The sequence below is a fragment of the Tympanuchus pallidicinctus genome, unplaced genomic scaffold (assembly GCF_026119805.1).
Source record: "Tympanuchus pallidicinctus isolate F22 unplaced genomic scaffold, pur_lepc_1.0 scaffold46, whole genome shotgun sequence".
Taxonomy (NCBI): domain Eukaryota; kingdom Metazoa; phylum Chordata; class Aves; order Galliformes; family Phasianidae; genus Tympanuchus; species Tympanuchus pallidicinctus.
The window spans coordinates 1,112,523-1,135,102 of NW_026294765.1; the positions used below are offsets into that span (position 1 = coordinate 1,112,523).

General features: G+C 53.6%; 1 protein-coding gene across 18 annotated transcripts in view; it reads left to right on the plus strand.

Annotated features, from left to right (window-relative positions):
- The first annotated feature begins 1,687 nt into the window (after nt 1–1,687).
- TCF3 (transcription factor 3) overlaps nt 1,688–22,580 on the plus strand; it is a 57,180-nt gene continuing 36,287 nt past the window's right edge. For all 18 annotated transcript variants that reach the window (XM_052702756.1, XM_052702759.1, XM_052702760.1 and 15 more), the window contains exons 1-3: nt 1,688–1,891; nt 4,338–4,439; nt 10,444–10,516. In XM_052702756.1, coding sequence (XP_052558716.1) covers nt 4,365–4,439; nt 10,444–10,516 — 148 coding nt within the window. In that variant the 5' untranslated portion in view covers nt 1,688–1,891; nt 4,338–4,364. The remainder of the gene's footprint in view (nt 1,892–4,337; nt 4,440–10,443; nt 10,517–22,580) is intronic.

The window sequence follows — 22,580 nt, forward strand, 5'->3', positions numbered from 1 at the left end:
AGAAAGGGAAGAAAAAAGAGGAGGAAGGGAAAGAGAAGGAGGAAAGAAAAAAAGAAAAAGAAGAAAAAAGAAGAAGAAGAAAAAAAAAAGGTTGCAGTGGGAAATAAGGAGTCAGAGCTGAGGTATTTCGGCAGCCGGGGCTGGAATGTCTGACTCACAGTGTGACTAAATGCAAATATGAAGCCCAGCTCGTTGCTTAAAGACACCAGGATCCAGTGTGAGCCCACGGAGCATCCGAGCCCCTTTGTCTCCTCTGTGTCCCAAACCTCCTTGCCACCCCACTGGTGTCTCTCCTGTCCCCTCCCTGCTCTGATGGTGGACTGGGGCTAAAGTGGCCCCAAAAGTGGCAGCTCCAAGAGTCACCAGTGGAAGGGACAACAGTTCCAGCCCTGGGATACGGCCCGGCCCACAGCTCGCTGCCATCCACCCATGCACAGACGAAAACATAACGCAGGGCAATGCCCAGAGCAGAAAATGCACAGTTCTGCTGGGTGAGGAGCAGCGAGCATCCCTCCCATGGCCAAAACCCAAGGGCCATTGCTTGGGTCTGCAACCCCAGGAGGGGTTTGGGCTTTTACTGCTCCACCATTGCATGGATCTGCTCAGCCCACTGCAGCAAAGCTCACCCCACAGCACGTCCTCAGTGCCTCAGAGCTCTGCCACAAGCCCTACGGGACAGTTGCACTCCTCTGGCTCCAGGTGTGCAACGTGAGGCAATGATTTGCCCCTCAGCATCACCGGCCCCCAGCACTGCAGCTCCCAGTTGCAGCCCCCAGCATTGCAGCCCCAACACTGCAGCCCCCAGCATCGCAGCCGGCCTTGAGAAAAGGCTCCACTGCAGCCGCAGCCAAACTTTGGGGTGGGAAATGCGCACAGCAGGGTAAGGCAGCAGCTCTGAGGTTTAATCGACATTGCTGACAGGGAAAGCAGGAGGATGGAGCTGTGCGAGGGGAAGGTTTCATTGCCTCGTGTCAGCACACACAGCGCGGGTGAAGGGCTGAGCTGAGGGGCAGCCATCCCACGAGGCTCTGATGGGCACAGGCCTGCGGGACTAGCCGAGAAGGGCGATTTGGACTCGAGGAACCACGAACGGATGGCGCTGGAGAGAGACACGGCAGCTCGCACGGTAACGGGCCCAAACAACGAGCGCAGCGCAACCAACACCCGCCCGCCCGAGCTCTGCGGGAGGTGCGGGCGGCGACACGAACCAGCGGCCGCCCCGAAACGGCGCATTGCTCGGTGGGCGGGGCGTGAGTAACGCGCTGTCCGGTTGGCTGAATAACCCGCCACTCAGAGCGACGAGGCTTTCTATTGGACAACTCCTCGCGGTTCATCACTCCATTTTCCGGTTACGAGTCAGTGGGCTATCAGTCTCCCTCCGCCGTAAAACATAGTCCCAGCCCTCCCCGCAGAGACAACGCTCAGCCTCACAGAAACCACTCCCCCCCCCTCCCCTTCCACCACTCCTCCCCCACGCAGCTCAAAACGCGGCCGCCAACAACTCCTTCCCATCGCCAGCCCCTCGAACTCTCAGAACGGCGGAGGGATACGGCGGAGGGAGGAGTCAAAAGGGGCGTGGCTTCGCGCCTCTGCTCAGTCGCTCGGAGGGAGGGAGGGAAGAGAGAAGGGGGGGGTGGTTGCGCTGGGGCCCGGCGCGCCGGGGGCGGGGGCGCGGGGCGGGCCGGGGCGCACGCGCCGCCCGGGCCGGAGCTCAGCGCGCCGCTTCGCTGCGCCGTACCCCGCCGGCGGCGCAGAACAATAGGAGCCGCCGCCGCCCGCCGGCCCCGCACCGGGCCCGGAACGGGGCCCTGAGCTCCGCGGGACTCTTCATGCCCGGCCGCCGCTCCTCCCCGCGCACACGCACCGCGGGCTCGGTTCGGTCCAGGAAAAGGTAATAAAACAAACGGACGTTAAGAAACGATTTTTTTTTTTTAATAAATAAATTAAAAAAAAAAACAACAATAATATCTACGCTGTGCCCCCCCCCCCCCTCCTTTCACCTCCCCCCACCCTCCTCCTCCCCCCTCTCCCCCCAACCTCCTGGTGTTCAGCCGTGAAACGGGACGGCCGCCAACTTCTATTCCCCCCCCCCCCCCCCCCAGTCCGGAGCTCCATTGTCCGCAGAGTTCGGCCGAGCCCCGGGGGGGGGGGGGGGGGGAAAAGGGGAAGAACCCCCTATAAACCCATTCGAGTCCCCGTGAGCGATGTGTTTGTGTGTGTGGGGGGGGGGGGGGGGGGGGGGGCAGCTCCTCTTCTTCGAGCAGTCCTGCATATAGAGTTTAAAAGCCACCTCCCCCCCCAAATTCATCTCCCCCATCTGTAGGACTGGGGGGGGGCGGGGATCTCTGTGCCCCTCTTGGAAAGTTGTGCAGGAGGTGGGGGGGGGGGCCCTCTAGGCTGGGGGAGCGGTTGTTGTGATCTCCCCCCCCCCCCCCCCCCACACGCACACGATGGGGTTATGGGGGGGGGGGGGGGGGGTCCGGTTGGGCCTTAGCACAGCTTGGGAGTGATTTGGGGTTTTTGGGGGGGGGGGGGGGGGGCGGCTTTTTGGGTCTCCCAATACAGCGCGAGGATCGGGACCCCCACCCTGGGTTGGCCTTATAGGAACTGGGGGGTCCACAAGGCGATATGACACCCCCCCCCCACCTTTTCCTTTCTAGGTTGAGCTCCCACCCAGCTTAGGCCTGAGTCCCAGCTCTTTGTGCCCCATCACAAGTTTGGGGGGGGCGCTGAGTGTAGTATTGATGAGAGGTTTTGGGGTGCTTTAAAGCCCCCCCCCCATCCAATCCAGGGACCCCCCCGGGCTGTTCTCCAGCCTTTGTGCTGCTGCGGGAGCGGAGAGAGCCGGGAGAGGGCAGGGCTGGGCGTCCCGGGACGCAGCTTTGGGCTGAAAGTAAAGGGGGATGGGGGGAAAAGTGGAGAGAGGAAAATGATTAAAAAGCAATAATTAAAGAAAATAGACAGGGAAAGGGCAGATTTTTTTTTAAAGGAGCGGGAGAAAAGGAGAGAAAAAAAAAAAAGGGGAGAAAGAAAATGAAGGAGCAGACTGAACGGTGGGCTGCGTTGTTAAAGTTGTACTTGGGGGGGGGTCCTGGGGGGGGTCCCTGTGTCCAGCGGGTGTAGGTGCTCTAAAAGTAACATCCTTACACAACCCCCCCCCCCCCCCCAATCCCTTTTTTTTAATTATTTTTTTTTTTAAATTATTATTTTTTTATTGTTAATTTAGTGATGGAAGCTTTCCTGTGCTGGTTTCGCTGGTTTTATTTTGTTGTGTTGGGTTTATTTTATTTTTTTTTTAGTATAAAACTTCATTGCAATGTGGCTGCGGCCCCACAAACACTTTGGGCTGCATGCAGTTGTCTCTTTTTTTCTTCTCCTTCATCCTTTTTTTTTTTTTACCCTTATGATTAATGAGTTAAATGCATTGGCCAGCTGCCCTTTATAGCCATGAATGAGTTCCTAAAATGGGGGGGGGGGGTAGAAAGGGGGCAATAAAAAAAAATAAAGAAAAAAAAAAAGGGATCTTTCATCTCCTCCCAGACCCCTGCCTCCCTCCCAAGGAAATGTTTTTCTATTGCAGTGACTCCTCCAAAAGGATCAATCTCCCCTTTAGGGGCAAAAATAATAAATAATAATAATAACAACCTGTAAATTTGGAAGAAGAACATTTACCCGTTTCACCAGGATGCCCGAAGGGTTCTGTTTTTGCAACGCTGTCTGAAAACTGCTTTTTCTTTTTCTTTTCTTTCTCCTCTTTTTGGGAGGGGGGCCGGGCTTTGCTCCTCCCTGCTCAGGGCATCCCCGTGAGCACAGCTGCAGGTGCTCAGCAGCCTCAGGGAGGCAGCCAGAAGTTCAGACCTTTGGGTTTTTTGTTGTTTTGCTTTTCCTTCTTTCTCATTTTTATAACTGGGCAAGGAGAAGCACCAGAAGAGGGGGAAGCACAAGGCGAGCCAAGCCAGACAAGCACCCGAGTGATAACTCACCCTGAACCCTTTGATAAACGAGTTCACTTGTTTTCCCCCCCCTCCCCTCCTCCCCTTTTCTTCTTTTTTTCCCCTTCATTCGCCGCACGCCAAGAACAGAATTGGCCCAAACGAGTGCAATTGGCAGCAAAAAACCAACATCCAAGTGTGTCTGGTCAATAGAGCTCTTGTTCCTGTGCTGGGTGCTGTGTGAAGGCTCTGCCCGCAGCCTCTGTGTGTTGGGAACGTGCATTGGAGTTGTGTTTTCTTTCCCTTTTCTCTCTCTCTCTGTCTTTTTTAAATATTCATCAATGGGGTGGGTGGTTGGCTCCAGTCATTAAAATATCTCTTTCCCCTCCCCCTTGCTTTCTCTAGGACTGCCACTGTTGAGTCTGTGGGAGTATGAATCAGCAGCAGCAGAGAATGGCTGCAGTTGGGACAGACAAAGAGCTCAGTGACCTGCTGGACTTCAGTATGGTGAGCGAAGGCGCCCGGGGGGGCTTTAAAGGGCCCGGGGCTGTGGGGAGGGAGCTGGGAAGGGGAGGAAATGTGAGCCTGTAAATTGGACATGATGGGTTTCAGATGTGCCCTGTTTGTGTGCGTGCACATGTGCTGCAACTTGTTTATTTTTAAGTTAAAGCGAAACTGCTGCCCCTCCTGGTCCCTCCCCTCACCCCCCAACCCCCCCCCAACCCTCACTTTCCCCTTCCAAGCGTGGTGTTTCCTCGCAGGGAGCACTCAGAGGTGCTTTTTCAGATGGGAAATTCGAGGGCAATGTAAGGCAGCGAGCTCCGTGTTGGTGCTGATGGTGCAGAGTGCTGGGTGGCTGCTGCTGCCGCCCTGGCTGTGGACCTGATGCAGAGCTGTAAGTTCAGTAGCCGATCAATCAGCCTTTTTTTTTTCCTCTCCCCAACCCCAGACTATTAAACTTTTGCTCCCGCAGGTTATTCTATCTCAGTTTGAAATGTATCCAAGCTCTCCAGCTCATGATTTCAGCAGGACTCAGGCACTCGTGTTCCCCTCTCTCTGCTTTTCTGTAGCCTGGAAACCTTCAGCTGCGTTTTGAGCGCTGTTTTTCAAAGAAACAGGACCTAAAAGTTCCCCCATATGGGGATGTGTGCAGCTCAGGGGGAAGAGAAGTCCCACAGAGCTTGGCCAGGGTTTGTGCCCAGTGTTTGGTGACGTATGGCGTTCTGCACATCGTGCTACAGCAGGGCTGGCAGGTGTAACTGCAGAGGGGAGAGCTGCGTTCAAAGGAGAATAACTCTGTTGGGTTCCTCGGTTGTGGGCTGCACCCTCAGGGTGCTCACAGCTCGTGTCTTGCTTTTAAGATAAGCCTTGGTGCTGCAGAGATAGAGAAAGCAGCTCAATGGGAGGAGCGGCCTCAGTGCTGCTGCTGGGGGGGCTGGGGGCACCCGGCCCCGGGCTGGGTTTTGTTGCACCTTGAGGGAGAGGAAAGGAGGGAAATGGCAGCAAAATGAGGGGCACCCACTGTGCTTGTTGTGCCTGTGGGAAGTGCTGAAGCGTGGCAGCGTTTTGGTGAGGTTGAGCAGTGGGAGCTTTTGTAGGGCTGAGGTGTCTGCCTGTCCCTGTGTGCTGGGGGGGAGGTGAGGTCTCCATCCCGTGTCATAGCAATTTGCAGAGGTCCGGTTTGCTTCGTCCTGTTGGGATGCTGTTCAGCAGTGCCATGTTCTGTGGGTGTTGTGGGCACTGGGTGAGGTGGACGTGTGAGCTCAGGGTTTGCTGGAAGTGCTGCATGGTTACTCCTGTTCTCGTCCCTGGGGTCCTGCTCTGAGCAGTGCCATCCCCTGCACCCATTTGAAGCAGTGCTGGGGGTCAGGCTGTGTTAGTTCCTCTCCTGCTTTGCTTTTTCTCTTAACAAAAAAGAAAGAAAATCAAATCCCACTCGCTTTCAGAAACCCGAAGCTTTATTTCCAAATTACCAAACCAGCTTCATTTGCATGCTGAGAGCCGTATTCCACGGAGAGGTCCTGACCCGTTCCCTCTGTATCTGAATATTTCTCTTCTTGGAGACTAATCTTCAGCCAGGGGTTGAATTTGGGTTCAATTCCAGCCCTCCTACGCTGGTGTAAACCTGGGGAATGACCAGAATTTGTCCTGGGCTCGTCTGAGGCTCCGACGTTTGGGGGCGGCCGTTTGAGGGATCAGGGCCTGCAAATGTCATTTGCCAGCGACTGATTCGAAGACATTCCCCTCCCTGTGGGATCAGTTGGCTGCTGGGCTCCAGCACAGCCTGGAGTTAAGCCAGGTCCATTTCACAAACCCTCAGCTCCGCACACCCCGAGCCTGCGTAAAGGGAATGGGAACGGCGCTCCTGTGGGATGCAGAGCAAAAACTAAATGCTTCCTAGCGAGTGGTTGGGCTGCACCCCGCGTCCTGGGTTGCTTTGTGTCATTGGGATGCAGGGTTTGGGGCCAGAAAGCTCACTCAGAAATGTGTGTACGTAAATATATTCGTATGGGGTATTTTGGAATAAGCAGGAGTGGAGCATTGAACCACTGATGAAGGATGGAGGAAAACTGGAGGCATTTGGAGATGCTGGAGGCGTTTTGCTTCAAAGCAGTGCTTTGATTCTTTGTTGTTTTTTTCTTTCCTTTCACCCCCTGTAGGCTGTGGTCCCACTCTGTGCTGTGCATTAAGTGAGCCTCATGGCTCTGCACGGTCAGGGCTGTGAGCAGTCAGTGTGAACAGGCTCGTAGCCTTAAGACTCTTTAATAAATACATCAGGTAATTACTGAGCTGCAAAGCGCTCACCTACAGCTTTTCCACCACCATCAGTTGACAATGAGAGCGAAAAACCAAAGGAATCTGTGATGTGCATCTGGGTGAGCAGGAGCCAAGCGTGTGGCTGGGAGGGCTGATGCAGCTCTGGGCTGTGCACCGTGCAGTGCTTCCCTCCTCCTCAGAACAAATTGCTTTCTATAATTGCCCCAAAGTGCAGGTAATTTGTACGCTTGCTTTCACCACTGTTCCCTGGCCATGGTCCAGAGCGGGCTTGCAAATCTGGAGGAGAGCTTCAAGAAAGCACCCTGCCTATTGATTCCCATTGCCAGCTCTGTGCTGTTTTGTTTCTGGTTTGTTTTTTTTTTTGCAGATGCTCGTTTGGGTGCTGTATTTTTATTATTATTTTTTTTTGGTCTAGTAGTTGCCAGGCTCTGTTTTGCAGTGTGGGATGCACATGGTGTGTGTGTGTGTGTGTGTTGGGAGGTACTTGGTGTGGTCATCCTGGCCCCCACGCTGCTGGTGTTGTCACGTCCTGGGAAGGGCTGAAGGATCCCTGATGGGGATGGGGGTCCGTAGGGTGGGAATCCTGGCTGTGGGGCTCACCCGTAGTGCCAAGCTGGAGAGCAGCAGGAGGCTGCGTGCCAGCCTGGGTCTCTGGCAGGAGTGAAACACTGTTAACAGCCATGATTATTAGCAGAGTATTAACCATATGCTGCAGGATGCGGGGTTCTGACTCGGTGAGGGTGGGCAGAGGGTGAGCAGTCACCCAGCAAGCGATCCAACCCTTGAGATGAGGGTGAACCCAAAGCATTCCAGCGGCTCCTGCAGCACAGCAGCACCCAGTGCCCAGCTCTGGCCAAGGCACAGCATCTGCGTTTCCGTGATAAAACTGCTGCTTTTGTTCCAAGTGAGGTTTGCCTTACGCCGCTGTGGATGTTGGGGCTGCAGTCAGGAAGGTCTGTCTGGAATGAGCACGTCTGAAATATCCTGCTGGCAGCGGCAGGGAGCGAATTCCCTCTTCTCCCCGCATCAGCAGCTGGATGCCTTCCACTCTGCAAAATAGATCTAGGGTTGGGAGCTCAGCCCTGAGGTCGGTGCAGCCCGGATTCGGGAGGTGGGAGAGCAGAGGAAGTGAGAACAGCCATTTAATGTGAGAACACTGATGCTCCGGTGGAAGTGCCCAATAAATGAGGTGCTGTGACTGGGTCTGGCAAATTCCCTTTCTTACGAGTCCGCCGCTGGGAGCGCGGGGGCTGGGACTTCCTGAGTGTTTGGGTTTCTTGTGCTCTGGGTTTGCATCTGGGAGAAGTGCCCAAGGAGGCTGCGGATGCCCCATCCCTGCAGGCATTCAAAGCCAGGCTGGATGTGGCTCTGGGCAGCCTGGTCTGCTGGTTGGTGACCCTGCACACACGGCAGGGGGGTTGAAAAGGGGGTTTGCAACCCAGGCCGTTCTATGATGCTGTGATAAAGGCAGCAGTGTGGGCTCAGAGCTGCGAGGACGCACTTTTGGCAGTGTCAGATCCAGCACGGGGAGGACTTAAGATGGGGGATTTCACACAACCGCTTAAATCGACGGGATTCAAATCCAACAAAGGCCCTGTAATGACCCAATTACCGAGCCTGGGAGGCTGTGCCGGGTCCCCCCGGTGTGTGCCAGCCTCCCCCTTCCTCCCCCTGTTTATTTTTGAAGCTGAGTTTCAAGCAGAAAGGAAACTCGCTGTGGGTGGGTGAACCTGGGCTGCGAGTGACACAGGCGGGCGCTTGGAGGGTGACTGTGCCCCACTGCTCCACACAGCCCACACTGCGGTGGAAAAACAGGTTGGCAGCAAAAACAGCCACCCCAAAAAAAAACCAAAAAGTGATGCTGGGAGCCCTCAAAAAAGATGCAAAGCGAGCAGTCGGGGTTCCCTCCTCCGCGGTCCCTTGGAGGGGAGGACAGGAACCGCGGGGGCGAGGGCATCCCTGCGGGTTGGGGATTGCCCGGGGGGGGACCCCGCTTTGCAGAGCGCAGTGGAACAAGGCTGCTCATTCTCTCCACTCGAAGCCTTCCTCTGCCAGCATCAGCAAGTCGTGTGAGCAGAAACGCTCGTGACGAAGAGCCGGCGGTGCTTTTTTGCTGTTGTGTTTTCACTGCTGGTGATTGTGATGTTTGCCTCGTGCATCGAATCACAGAATGGCCTGGGTCGAAAAGGAGCACAACGCTCATCCAGTTCCAACCCCCTGCTGTGTGCAGGGTGACCAACCAGCAGCTCAGGCTGCCCAGAGCCACATCCAGCCTGGCTTTGAATGCCTGCAGGGATGGGGCATCCACAGCCTCCTTGGGCAGCCTGTTCCAGTGCGTCCACACGTGTGGCACCTCCTCTTGGAAAAGGGCTTTTGACCTCTTTGCTTTCTTGCCCTGTAGCAGGGATGGAGGTGGGCACAGCTCGGGGCAGCCGTGCAGGTTCTGCTTTCCATCCTTTCAGAGCTATTTGCAGAAAACGCCGTGGCACTGCAGAGGGAGGCAGGCTGCGAGCCTCAGCGCTGTCAGAGTTGGTTTCTTTTGTAGCCCGACTTCCTGAGGAAGCAAAGCTTGTGTAGCAGTGGGGGCCAGGCTCTCAGAGGCCCCCCCAGAGCTCCAGACCCCAGGCAGCAGCTGGGGGGGTACAGGGCTGCTGGGAGCCCCTGTGCGCTCAGACAGCACCCACACCTCTATGTAAAGTGTGTATAATGCCTGCAGTGTGCATACGTATCTATGATCCCAAATGTCTGCTTTTTGAATGGCTGTTGGTTTCCTCGCTGCTCTCTTTGCATCCATACTGTGTGTAGCTGTGTTTTGTCCTCACCAGCGTTTGTAACTGGGCTGGTTCTGTATGAAGCAGCTCCTCTGGCCATGGGCAGAGAGCAGTGATGTGATGTCAGGGCACGGAGCTGCCTTCCTGCAAGCTCTGCTGCCGTTGCATCGTTTAATGTTCAAAGCATTAAACTTTGGAGTTACTCAGACATTGCACAGTGAAAAAATAATAACAGTTGGAATGGCTGGTGGTGAAAGTAACTGGAGTGGCAGAGGATATGAAAATGTGAATTCAGCAGGCGTTTCCCACCGCTGGTTTTATTGGCTGCGGAGGAGAATCAGCTTTCTGCTGCACGCAGGTGCATCTCAGATGTTAAATAGCAGCTTCTGAAGGCCTCCCTGCTCGCACCACAAATGTTCATGCAGGTTTGCTGATGGTGGGAGCTCCCTGGTTGAGGATGAGGGCAGCAGCAGTGCAGCAACCAACAGCCAGCGCCGCCCAGTTGGCCAAATGCATTCGTGTCGTTCACAGTGGGTTTAAATGCTTCTGTGCCGGGTGCTGCCCATCACCCTGGGAGTGTTGTATGAATGAAAGCAGCCCCATTGGGTGCCCTTTGGTCCGAATGAAGCACTTGGGGAAGGAGCTGTGGGTTCTGATGCTGCTTGGATGGCTCTCAGGCACACCTAAGGAACCAGACGTGCTGTGTACACAGGAGTTTGTGCACGTAGGAATGTGTGTGTGTGCATCTGCACGCAGCTGTGCTGCTCTCCTGGCCCTCCTGCAGCTGATGTGTGCAGCAGGGGCACGAGGAGAGGAAAGGTTTTTGCATCAGTAAAGCACTCCTTTTTTCTCCCCTCATCCCCCCCTCCCCTCCCTGCCCGGTGTTGACCCCCTCTTTGCAGCAGCACGGCAAAACTCACAGACTGAAATCTCCTTTCTCTCTCATCTTTCTGTTTTTCTAGATGTTTCCCCTGCCAGTGGCTAATGGAAAAAACAGACCCACGACCCTAGCAAGCACTCAGTTTGGAGGATCAGGTATTGTCATCTTCAATTTTATCTTTTTTTTTTCTTAACAACATAAAGTAATAAATGTGTATTTGCTTCCAGAGCCCTGAATGGAGCGGGTTCAGTAGTTCTGTGTGTTTTTCTGGTGGCTGTTTGCTGCTGTTTCTTGGGATGGTCTCTGTTGCCCCAACTATCTATGGTCAGGCAGAGGGCTTGTGCTGGGCAGACAGTCTGTGCTGGTCTGTTAAGCTGCTTAGATGAACACATGTCTGCAGATGTACAGAGAAAAATCTTCCAGGGTGTACAGACACCACTGAGGAGATGCTTTGGTGATGCTCTGCTGTCCAAAAGGTGTGACTGGGATGTCTGCCCTGCTCAGCTCCCTGCTGCAGGTATGATGGATCTCTCTGTTCCCAAAGGTTCCTTTTGCAAAGCCCTCCTGGTCACCCACTCCCAGGCAGCACGGAGGTGGCAGCAGGGCTGTGTGAAGCTGCTGCATGAGCCCATATGCAAGCATTGGGCTGCTGAGTCCATCCCACTGGGCTGCAGCTGTGCAGGGAAGAGGCTCCCCCCATCCCTTAAAGGGGTTTGGGAACCCAGCCAGCTGTGATAAAGGGTTCACTGAAGGGCATGGAGCTTTCAGATGTCAGAAAGGAGCATGGTGGGGATTCATTTGGGGCTGAAGTGGGGAATCTGGGGACAGCACTGTGCCAGGCTTTTGCTGCTGTGTTCTACGCAGCACTCGCTGCAGGAAGCTGGGATGCATAAAACTTGATCTTCTCAGCCCCAGCTTCACTTGAGCTATCCAGGGACCTCCTGGCCATGCTGACAGCAGCACCTGTGTCCAACCCTTGGGACCACTTCTGGCAGGGAGCAATGATGGAGCAGCTTTTGGGGGCTCACAGGGATGTGCAGCGTGTGAGGGGTGCTCTGCCCTGTTCTGCCGTGCCCTTTCAGCACAGAGCTTTCACCCTGCTCAGCTGCTTGTCAGGATGGCTTTGAGCAGACACTTTCTCGGGGAGGTAAGCCATTGAATGAGCGCTGGAGGAAAGGGAGGAGATTCAAGGGCAGAAACTCTCAGCTTATAACCCAAATGGAAGCTGAGCTCCGCAGCAAGCATTCCGACATGTGCGTATGTTGCCTGTGACCTCTGCCGTTCAAACAATCCACCCAAGACATGCTACATGAGAGAGAACAGCCCTGGAGTGAGCTCCCATTAATTCGTTTCCTGCTCAGAGGCTGCCTTGGCTGCAGGCTCTACAGGGCTGGCCAGAGGGGAGGCTGCAGGCAGGGCTGTGCTCAGCAGCCATGCATTGACTGGACCCCCCTCTGCTTGGCTGGGCAGCCGCTGGAACAACACAAATTCTTTTTTTTTCCTTTCTTTTTTCCCCCCCCCCCCTCTCTTTTCTTTCGGGTGACTGAAAGGTAATGTTGACACCACCCTTCCTCTGGGCTGCTGCTTTTTGAATCTGGCTGTGAGCAGTTCATAAAAACAGAGGGCTGATATTATACAACAGGGGTTGCACAATCGCTGCCGTCCCCGTCTGGAGACCGTGGGACAGCTCTGTCCTGCAGCCTGGCTTGGGTTGCTGCAGCCACAGCATTGCCCTTCAGCTTCTTTGTCCTTAATGCTCTTTGGAGAATGGGAGCTGTGTTTGGGACTTCCCTCTTACCCCTGGTGTCTGAGGATGGGTTTTTTGCTGGCTGGGGGAATAGCTGCAGGGAGATGCTGATGAGATGTGCTGTGTGCAGGGGTGCAGTGCAGCTTCTGGAAGGATCCATGCTGTCTAAATGAGGTCCTAGACAGTGGCAAGGGCTGGTTTTCATAGTTTGTGGGCACTGGTTTTGCTTAATTTAACATTGCTATCTCATCATTACAACAACCCCAAGATAACAAACCGATGTTATCTGACGTGCCGCAAACAACGATATTCCATGCTTCTGCCCACCATTGGAAATGTGAATTCGTGGCCCCTCACTCTTCATCTCCCTCCTCCACAGTCCCAGGGCTGTTAACTTTCTACCTCTGAGGATCTCAAGGCTCCAAGCTGTGCCCTTTGGGCAACAGCAGGTGGTGGGAGCCGTGCGCTGCTCCCTGCCCGTCACTGTGCCCCATTCACCACGAGAAGGCTCTCACTTCCCGAGCCCAGCTGGTCGGTAAAGAGATGCAGCGCTATGAGAAAACCTCCCCAAGTTTAAATCCTTTCCAAATCCCAATTAATAAGTGCCTTGGCTGCCCCAGAGCGCGTGGGTGGCCCCGGGAGGGGGACCTGCTGCACTCCGGAGCCAGGAAACTCAAAAGTGTTAACACAAGCCCTTCAGCTCCGAGATCTCTTTGCTTTTATATTTGTCTCCTGGTTTTATTTTAAGCTCTGCCACTGTTTCCCTCATTTCTGTCCTCAAATGCACCAGGGAGGAACTGGTTTAGCTATCCCGCTGCCTGGACAATTCAGCACCTCCGCTCTGCGCTTTTTTGGCACGACGCAACCCAACAATTGCCACTAGGATGGAGCTGACGTCATGCAGGCCACAGCCACAGCATTTATAGCATGGAGGTTGGCCTTCCTGAGGCTGTGAGCTGCAAGAAGCATTTTCCAGCCTTGGCCGTGCTGTTTGCTGCTGGCATTTTAGCCCTGGTGCTCAGCGTGCGCCTGTCATCTCACTCCTAGAAGGATGGGGTTTTGTCATCCCTGTGCCACGCTGTGCCATCCCTGTGCTGCATCTGTGTCCCCATCTCGTGGTTTGCAGAGGACCACTCCAAGCTGAAGGCTCTGCCCCACTGTGTTTACTGAAGCTGCACCCCTAGCAGGGAGCTGCGTGCTGAGCTGGGCATGGAAATAAGCATTTCTCATTGACATTTAACACAGGAGGAGTGATGGGAGGCAAAGAGACCACAGTGTCTCTTTGCAGTGTCTTTTCTTTCTAGCTTTGTGCTAAAGGGAGCTCCTGTGCTCAGGATCTCTCAGGTGGGCTCAGAAGGGGGGTGGTTTTCTCCCGGTCTGCAGATCCACCCCCAAAATGTGTTCAGTGCCTTTTTGCTGGGGAGACTGGGAGACAAGGCTGGCTGTTAGGGGATTGCTTTGATCGGGGCAAGTTCATGAAGTACATCTGAAGCTGGCGAAGCAGAGAGCTTTTCAAAGAGTTACAAGCTGGTGCATGTAACAGATTTTAAGTTACAGTCTCCCGAACAAAGCGAATGCATTCTCCCTGGAGGCAGGTGAGTCTGTATGCCCTTTGAAAGCCTGCTTTCAACAGCATTCAAACTTGGATACCTGTGGCAACAGCACCGAGAGTAATAAATCCTCTGTAAGATGAGGGTGCCTGTGTCATTGGTGCTACAGGTGAGCTGCTGGAAGGTTTAATGAGGGTGTGTGTGCATGCAGCCGTGGGTCAGGATTCAGGATCACAGTGGAGGCAGTGGGGTTGGAGCACTGTGCTGGCAGCAAGAGGCTTTCAGGCTGCAGAACGGCATTTGCAACTATTTGCCATAGTGAGGAAAAGAGAAGCTTTTATTAGTAAGGCTGTATCACGTTTCCCTACAAACAGCCTCGAGTCCCCACATGTTTTGCTTGTGCTGAAGTGGGAGTGATGGGCTGTGCTTGCTATTTTGATACGTGATGGAAGGCAGACGTGAGGGATGCAATATGGGACTTGCAGTTTGGAACTGGCACTTCCCATGGCAGCGTGTCCCTCGGGCTGCCTGTGTGTCACGTGTGTGTCACCAAAGCAGGAGCTGCCACGGGCGAGGAGTCGATCAGAGAGTTCTGTTGGCATCACAGCATCTTCCAAATACAAATGACTTCTGGCCGTTATCAAAGGAAGGACAAATCCCTTACTGTAGACAAGACAAAGCCTGGAAAGAAGCAATTGTCTGCTGCTCTGTGCAGCCCAGGAGTGTTTCCATGCCTGGGTGTAGGAGGGTGCTGAGGGCAACACCCCACGCTCCCAGCCTGGCCCTTCCAGTAACGGAGCCAGGAGGACTTTCAGGGAAGTTCTCCCACGTGCTGCAGGCGGTGCTTTGAAGGGCTTTCAGCTGTGCTTTGTCTGTGTCTTCGGGAGGCTCCTGTTCTCCCTCCTCTCCCTGATCTCACCCTGGGGTGGATCAGGTTAAGGATGCAGAAAATAGGAGTTGAAAAAGAGGAAAAAAAAAGAACCCACAAAAACATGAAAACAATCCTGAAAGTAGGGTTGGAGATGGGGAACGTGGGTCAGCAGGCGTGGGGAAACAAAAGGCTTCACTTCTACGTCCCTTCAGCCCTGTAGCCCTGACGTGGGGCGCCCCATGGAGTGCCTCCCATACCAAGTGCTCCCCCTGCACCTCTGCAACTTATATCAGTTTCTGTTCCTTTTCATCCAATCTGTTTTATTTTTCCCTTGGGCTTCCTGTGCAGGGAGGGAGGCCATCCCAAGGGACCAGGTTTGTGATGGGTGCAGTGCAGGAGAGCGCAGAAAGGTGATGCTCCAAGGTGAGCTCAGCACTCAGAAGTCTCACTGCCAGCTTTGGTGTGCCAAGATTTAGGGTGAGAGGGTGCATACATGCAGGGGAAGGAGATTTTTACTCATCTCCCACCCCGGGGAAGGGTCCTTCTGGCCAGATTTTGAGATTTCAAACCAGAAGAGGGCCCAGGGAATGGCAGGTGATGCCAGAGAGCCAACACTGCACTGAGATAAGAGACAGCTTTTGTTTAGAAACCGCAAATGCGACACAGCCCTTGTTTAAGCACACAGCTTTAACTTTGCCACGGAGTTGGAGCAGTGCAAGCATCTCCTGCCATAGAGCTTCCCCTTCCCAAGATGAGGCCATGCAGACCTGGTGAAACTCTGCCTGCTCGAGGGCTTGTGATGGGGGCAGTGCTCCTGTGCCTCACCTGGCATAGAGCTGGAGTGGGAGTTCTCCTTCTGCCTTTCAAAAGAAGCTGCACCTGCTTTCTTTTAATAAAAGGAGGTGGTGCCTAATGCTGTTGCATTGCTTAGGCTGCTGTTGCCTCGATCACAAGGGATCCCGTTAAAATGATCAGCAGCATGCTAAGGGTTTGGCACTGGGAAGCAGCAGCTCTGCCTCAGCTCACCCTGCATCTGCCTGAGCATTGGGCCGAGACCTGAACTTCTGTGTTTGAGAGGGGAAAAAAGGTAGGTGCCAAATGTGACTGTGACTGGGAAGCCCTGCCAGCAATGGGTGCTCCTCCGCCCGCTCTTCCTATCGTGTTCTGCTGGTGGGAATAGGCAGAAAGCTTGCTTTTGGCTCAGCATCCCGGCTCGAAGCCTTCCACGCTTATTGTGCCCTTTCCAAAGGGGAGAGATGGCTTTGGAAGGGGCCCAGCAGGTCTGGCAAGCGTTTCTGCTGGACCTTGCTGCTGCTAATTTGGAATTCTGCATGCTCTGTAGGGTGCCGTGCTCCAGCACGTGTCCTGCGTGTGACCGGTCACTGCCTATTGCATCTCCATTGTTAATGTTTGTATGCAGTTAAACCCAAACTGGAATTAATGGTTGCTTTTTTAGCAATTGATTGCAATTGAGTGTCTTAAGGGGACAGATCAGTGCAAGGTGCCATTTTATTACTCTGGATGGGCTCATCTCCAAATTAGCTCTGTTATCTCCGTGGTGCTAACGTGGCTGGAGGATGCTGTACATGCATCTTCTCATTGACCCACAAAATCACTGTTAAATGCAGTGTGCTTGCTGCTGTCCTAATGCATGAGCAGTCTGAGCCCCACGGGGTGATGATGCTGTTTGCAAGCACCATTTTCACCAGTGGTGCTTTTTTGCTTCAACTGGAGGAAGGCAGCTTTGACTTCCATGCTCACAGCAGTGATACGATGTGTGTGTGTTTGTGTTTCCTGCCTGCTTGGAGCCCTGGACCGGGTGCATGACAAGAGATCATCAGCTGATAGGTCATAGAATCTCCAAATGGTTGGGTTGGAAGGGGTGTTAAAAATCATCCAGTTTCAACCCTCTGCTGAAGGCAGCATTGCTGCCCACCAGATCACGGTCCTTGACCCTCTTGGGAGCGCAGTGTTTCCTTGCAGACGGGGCAGATGCAAAGTGATCACCCGACCCTGGGCTGGAAACATGCCCAGGAACAGCGAGAGCCAAGCTGTGCCTGGAAAGCTCTTGGAGCAGGCTTGGTACCTCTGCCCCTTATCGCGAGCATTGCAGCAGGTGAGCGCGGAGTGGCAGCTCGCTGGCAGTGCTTCTCCTCTGCCTTGGCTCTTGCTGCTGTGCTCAGCCTGTTCTACCAGCTCTGGGTGCTGCAGGGTGGTGGGACGGTGCCATCCGACGCAGCTGTCTCAGTTATGCCAAGAAGTTTGCCCACATCTGCCTCTTGGATTCCCAGCCGCGTGGGTTGGGATTAGCCTGCCCTCTCCCAGCATCTGCAAATAGCTGAGACATCCCAGGAGCAGTGCGAGGGGGTGGCAGCCTGTAGGCTCCCAGCTGCCTCCCTGGGAGCCCTGGCTATCCCTTGTGTCACCGTGCAGTGAGGATGAGGGATCTGGGCAGCTCTGAGGTGCTGGGCATGTGCATTTACCCAAAGCCGATGGGCTTGAGGTGTGGGGATGAGCATCGTGCTCCATAGCCAGCAGGATGCACAAGCAGGAGGTTTGAATGCAGGTGTCTCTTTGTGAGTGATGTCTTCTGGAGGAGAGGTGGTATTTTTAATGCATTTTGTTGGATTGCATTTCACACGTTGCTCAGAAAGCTGTGGGTGCCCCATAGCTGGAGAAACCCAAGGCCATGGGTGGGCCCTGGGGGGGGGGCACCCAGCAGGGAATGGGGTGGGTGGCTCTGGGGTCCTTTCCAACCCAACCGTGCAGTGATTTGAGGGCTGTTGATTGGTGCTTGTGCACCTCCAAGCTGAGATGAGCCTGCGTGGAGATGATCTCACTGCAGGTCTCAGAGACCCTCCTGCCAGAAGGTTCCCAAGTATTCTGCAAGTCTTGATTAGCACATTAGTTTAAACAAATTGAGTTATATATGCCACGCAGGGAAGAAAGGTACTGCGCTCCTTCAGTGTTGACTTAAAGTTTAATTAATTTTGTTGCCAAATGAGGCATGAAATACAGTGTGAAATACATTGTGGTGCTGAATGTGTAATTGTAAGTGGGGCCGGCTGTGCGCCGGGGGTAGGAGAGCTCTGGAGGCAAGCGGCCTCACAGCACTGAAACCCAAGGCTGGCAGCTGTGGCATGGCTGTGTTTGTGCCCATAGCACTGAGCTGGGCTGGAGGGGACTGTCCTCATCTGCTGCCCTGGGGATGTGGGACTGGAGCAGCCCCATGCACAGCCCTGCCCTCCATGCAGTGCTGAACACAGTGCGGACTGGCTTTGGGGTGGATGGGGGAGTTTTCCTCCTATTTTTGGGATGGATGGACGAGTGTTCCTCCTGGCTTTAGGGTTGGATGGGGGAGTTTTCCTTCCGGTTGTGGAGGTTCTGGGTTTGTGTGGTTCTGTGGGATGGAAGCGCACAGGGAAAAGTATCAAAGGAGGAAAGAGGTGAGCAGTGAGCGCAGGTTTCTTGATTCATCTTTTGAGGATTTTTGCAGCGGTTTTGTCAGTGCCCTTCAGGATGCTGAATGTTTCTGGAAGGCAGATGTCTTTGCAGCAGCTTATATCTCATCGCCTCACTGCTACAGCAGGTGGATGCCAGGACACCTGCCTTTATTTCCCTGCATTTTTCAATTATCTCTCTCCAGGTAGCTCAGCTCCAAGACTTAACAGGAGAAAAACCTGAGAACCTCCTGTCCATCTGCTGTGAGCCCTGAGCAGCACAGCTCCACCTCCAAAGTGACCAGAGGCACCATCTCTCTCTAAATTTAGCTTGAGATTGCGTCAGGAGCAAGAGGGAGGTGAAGTTAACGTGGCACAAGCTGCTGCTTTTTCCAGCAGGAAACCTTCATGGTGAGGCAGGGACCGAAGAGAAATGAATGGCATCGTTCCAGAGTGGCAGGAACCCACGTGGGTGGGTGGGTTTTGGTAACATGCAGAGTAAAGGGTGTTGTTTGCAGAACCCTGACCAGTCTTAAACAGGAAAAGCTTCCAGGAAAGCACGTGCTGCTTCCTGTGTCCTGCCTGCAGGTAGTGCTGTGTGTCAGAGGTGACACTTGTCCCGCATAGCAGCCGGGGTTGCGACCACCTGAAGCCATTCCTCTCCTTCTCCAAGGGGTTTGAATCATCTTCTGCTCGCAGGGATGGCGAATTGCTGTGATTTTCACCTTCTGAGAGCAGTGTTGAGCTGTCAGGGTACCATTGGAGGCACCACAACACGGCCCTGACCCGGGGGAGGACTCAGCCACCCTCCTGCAGGATCCATCCAGAGAGCCGTGGAGGATGCAGGTGTTGCTGATCACTGTTGCCTTTCCCAATGGTGCAGGGTCCCTGCCCCGCTGTGCCCCCCATTGCAGAGGACAGTTGTGTGACAATGCAGAGCAGGGAGATCCTGGGCCCCTTCTGCTTTTTCGGAGGCATATTTTTAAAAGTGAGGTGGTCTCTCCTCCAAAGGCTTGTTAATGCCCCATTAACATTGTTATACAAAACAGCAGTACGCCATTTAATTAGGAAAAATACTACTAACCTCTACCATATGTTGCTCTTCTCCTCGTATTTGCATTTGAAAGTCCAGCTGAATTTCAATGTGAAACTGGATTTTATCCAAATGATGAATGGCCTGAGAGGCGGTGGGAAGATGGATGTGCCTCCCTATCAAATGTCGTGGGCTTGGGGTTTTTTTTTTCTTCTCTTTGAGAAAAAAAAGAAAGGAAAGAGAGCAGGAGATGCCTTTATTCCTCCTTGTACCGTGGTTCAACCTGCTCGCACCTTTCCTCCCATACTTTGCATGGCATTGTGCTGGTTCTGCATCCCCCAAGCCTGAAGGAAAGGGATGTATTTCAGGAACCATTGCTCTCTCTTTAAGCTTTGCCATCTCCTTGACCTAAGGAAGATAACAGTACCTACAGGCACCCCTTCTTCCAAAACACAAGCAAAGCACCCAGCTCTGCAGCACTTTGGCTCTGCAGCAGCACGTGGAGCTCCAGAGCTCTTTGCTTTGTTTTCCCAGCCCAAACCATCACTTGTCCACAAGCAGCAGCTTTGGGCAGCACACAGCACTGCTGCTTGAATTGCTGCAGGAGCCACAGAGCTCACAGCTCTGCACTGAACCATGGGTTTGGTTGTTCTGTTCTCCGAGTTTTGCTCACTGCAAGCTCAGCATTACCTCTCAGTAGCTCTCAGTGACCTTTACTTTGCCTACCTGGCAAAAAGAAAAAAAGAAAACCAACTTAAAAGTCAGCTCCTATCCAGCTTATTTCACATCCTCTCGGATCTTCCACGCGGGTGCTGCAGGGCTCTGACTTTTGTTCTCCTTTCCCCTGGGCCTCTCAGGTCAGCTCAGTCTTTAAGACAAGTTGAGGTTGTGTTTTGTTGTTGTTGTTGTTGTGTTGATGCAGTTGAAGCAGTGTGATTACATTTCCAGACCGGGGTGATTGGAATAACAAGTCAGGAAACTCTTTTTGAACCGTGCTGTGTTGGGGTGTTCTTTTTTCCCTCTTATATTAAAAAAGGAAGGTAGGTCACTTCCGAATGGCAGGGTCTCAGGTTGGGATGATCTGTGCCTTAGCACGAGTTCTTCTTGCCACCATAGATAAACCTGCAGCACCCTGGGTTGTTGGGTCCCCAAAAAGACAGGGCTTCCCATCCCCATGAGAACTACAAGGTCAAACAGGTCACATCCATCCCCGATGCTCCGTGCCATCCCTTCTCCTGTCCCTTCCTGGGGTTTGCCTTGAGCATCTCCCCGTGCTGCTCCAGCTCTGCTCATCCATTGCTTCGCTCCCAGATTACAATTTGGAAAACAGACACCAGCAGCCTCACCGGATCGTCTCGCAATGGCGACTTCCTTCCTAAAAAGAGGAGGATGTTTGTGGAGTTGGTGGCTTGCCATTATTTTCCCCCATCTCATCGCTCGCTCGCCCGGCGCTTTGCAGGGATCATCACCAATTGCTTCGGGTTCCCAGTGAGCCAAAATGCCAGCGCAGAGCTCACCCCGGTGCTGCAGCATTTGCCCTTCTTTGGGTCTGCATGAAGGAGGCTGTGAGTCACTGCAGAGCGATAGTTACCCCGCTCCCATCTTGCATTTGTGTTGTGTAGCCAGCAGGATTATTTATAACTTAGCCAGCATCCCGAGTCTATTGTTTCAGCAAAGAGCAGCAATGACTCGATGACTTCCTGAGGATTTTTGTTGGGTTTTTTTGTTGTTGTTGTTGTTGTTTTATTTCACCACCCCCTCATTTTTATTTTTTTCAATCTGCTTTTCCTTCCAACTATTATATTCGCCAGTTGGATGCTTTTCTTTCCCCCCCCCCCCCCCCCCAACATCTTCCCCTCCTGAACGGGCTGCTGACTGCCGGTGTTGCTTTAACACTAGAAATGGGATTTGTGCCAAAGGTGGGGGACTCAGGGCATACTGGGGAGCTCCTGCTGCCTGTTTTACAGCCCTGATCCCCCCTGGTTGAGCACAGCCTCATCCCAACACCTTCCCTTTGGTACAGAGCACCCCAGGAGTGCGCTGAAGGCAGAACAGCTGAAGAAGAACTTCAGCCTTGTGGTCAGCAGAGATCCTGTGTGGGTCCTCTCGGTTTCTGTTAGCTCAGAACTCAAAACTGAGCCCTCATTTATTTTTAAGCCTCTGTTTCTGGTCAAGGTGTCCACAAGCCTTTGCTTTCCCTGTCTTTGCTGCCCCTCTGAGCCCTTCCGAGGGGGCTGTGCCCCAAATCTGGGGGGCTTATGACACAGAGATGCTGCTCTCCTGGTGCTGCTCTCCTGGCATTGCTCTCCTGGCATTGCTCTCCTGATGCTGCCTGGCCCCATGCAAAAAAACCCATGAACTTTGTCCAAATGGAACCCCGCAGCTCAGGAAATGCTGCTTGGATGTGAGCAGAAGTGGGGAAACGAGTGGTGAATTCTTCCCTGTGGGGTTTCTGTGCTCTTTGTGGCTCCTTGAGCTTCTCCAGGTTTATGCTTGTGTGGAACATCAGGTGTGGGTCTGACCCAGCAGTGCTGTGCTGGGCATGGGGCAGAGGTGATGCTGTGCGTGCTCCCATTTGGGGAGCTGATGTCTGGGGTCCTCCCAGTGCTGTTTGTCTTGTAGCAACCGAAATCAGAGGTCCTTTGGGCTGGGAGCTGAACTGTTGGTAAGAGCTTATCCCACATCACAGAACCACAGAATGGCCAGGGTTGGAAGGGGCCTCAAGGATCGTGAATCTCCAACCCCCTGCCAAATGCAGGGCCGCCAACCTCCACATTTCATACCACACCAGGCTGCCCAGGGCCCCATCCAACCCGACCTTGAACACCTCCAGGGATGGACGGGGCATCACAGCCTCTCTGGGCAGCTGTTCCAGCACCTCACCACTCTCATAGCACAGAACCAACAACATGAGGTGAGTTTGGGTTGGTTGCAGAGCCAGATGGGAATCCAGGAGAGTCTTTGCATGCAGCTGTGCTGCTTTGCTTCTCCTCCTCATCCCTCCGAGGCTTTGGAATGGGGTTCCCCAAGGCACCCCTGTGCTGGCTCCATCCCACCCTACAGCACTGGGAGGTTGGTGTGAGCATCGCTGCCTTTTCCAGCCCTTCTGGGTCAGTTCTCAAATAGAGAACAGCCCTTCACCCCCAGTTCACTTAGTCCTTTTCAAAGCACTGTGGTTTTTCGTTCCGTTTCCTTTAAATAATGTTCCACAAAGTTGAAACCGTAGGGCTGGTGCTTTTTTTTTTTTTTTTTTTTTTTTTTTTTTAACCCAAAATGAGAAAACTGAAAGATGAACAACCTACATTGTGGTTTGGATGGCAGAACTGAACAGATTTCTGTGCTGGAGACTGCAGGGCTCTCCAGCCAAGTGGTCGTGGATGGGGAACACGGTGGGTGGTGGCAGAGCAGGGTTGGTTCATGCAGGTACTCAAGGGATGATTTTTGTGTTGTGCCATAGGGTTGTGTCAGCTCCGGTCGCCACCGCTGCACTTCCAGCACTGCCTTCATTTTTGGGCAAGTCTCTCTATAGGTACAATAGCTCGAAACGGTTTTGTTCCCTGGAGAGAGAGGCTTTGAGG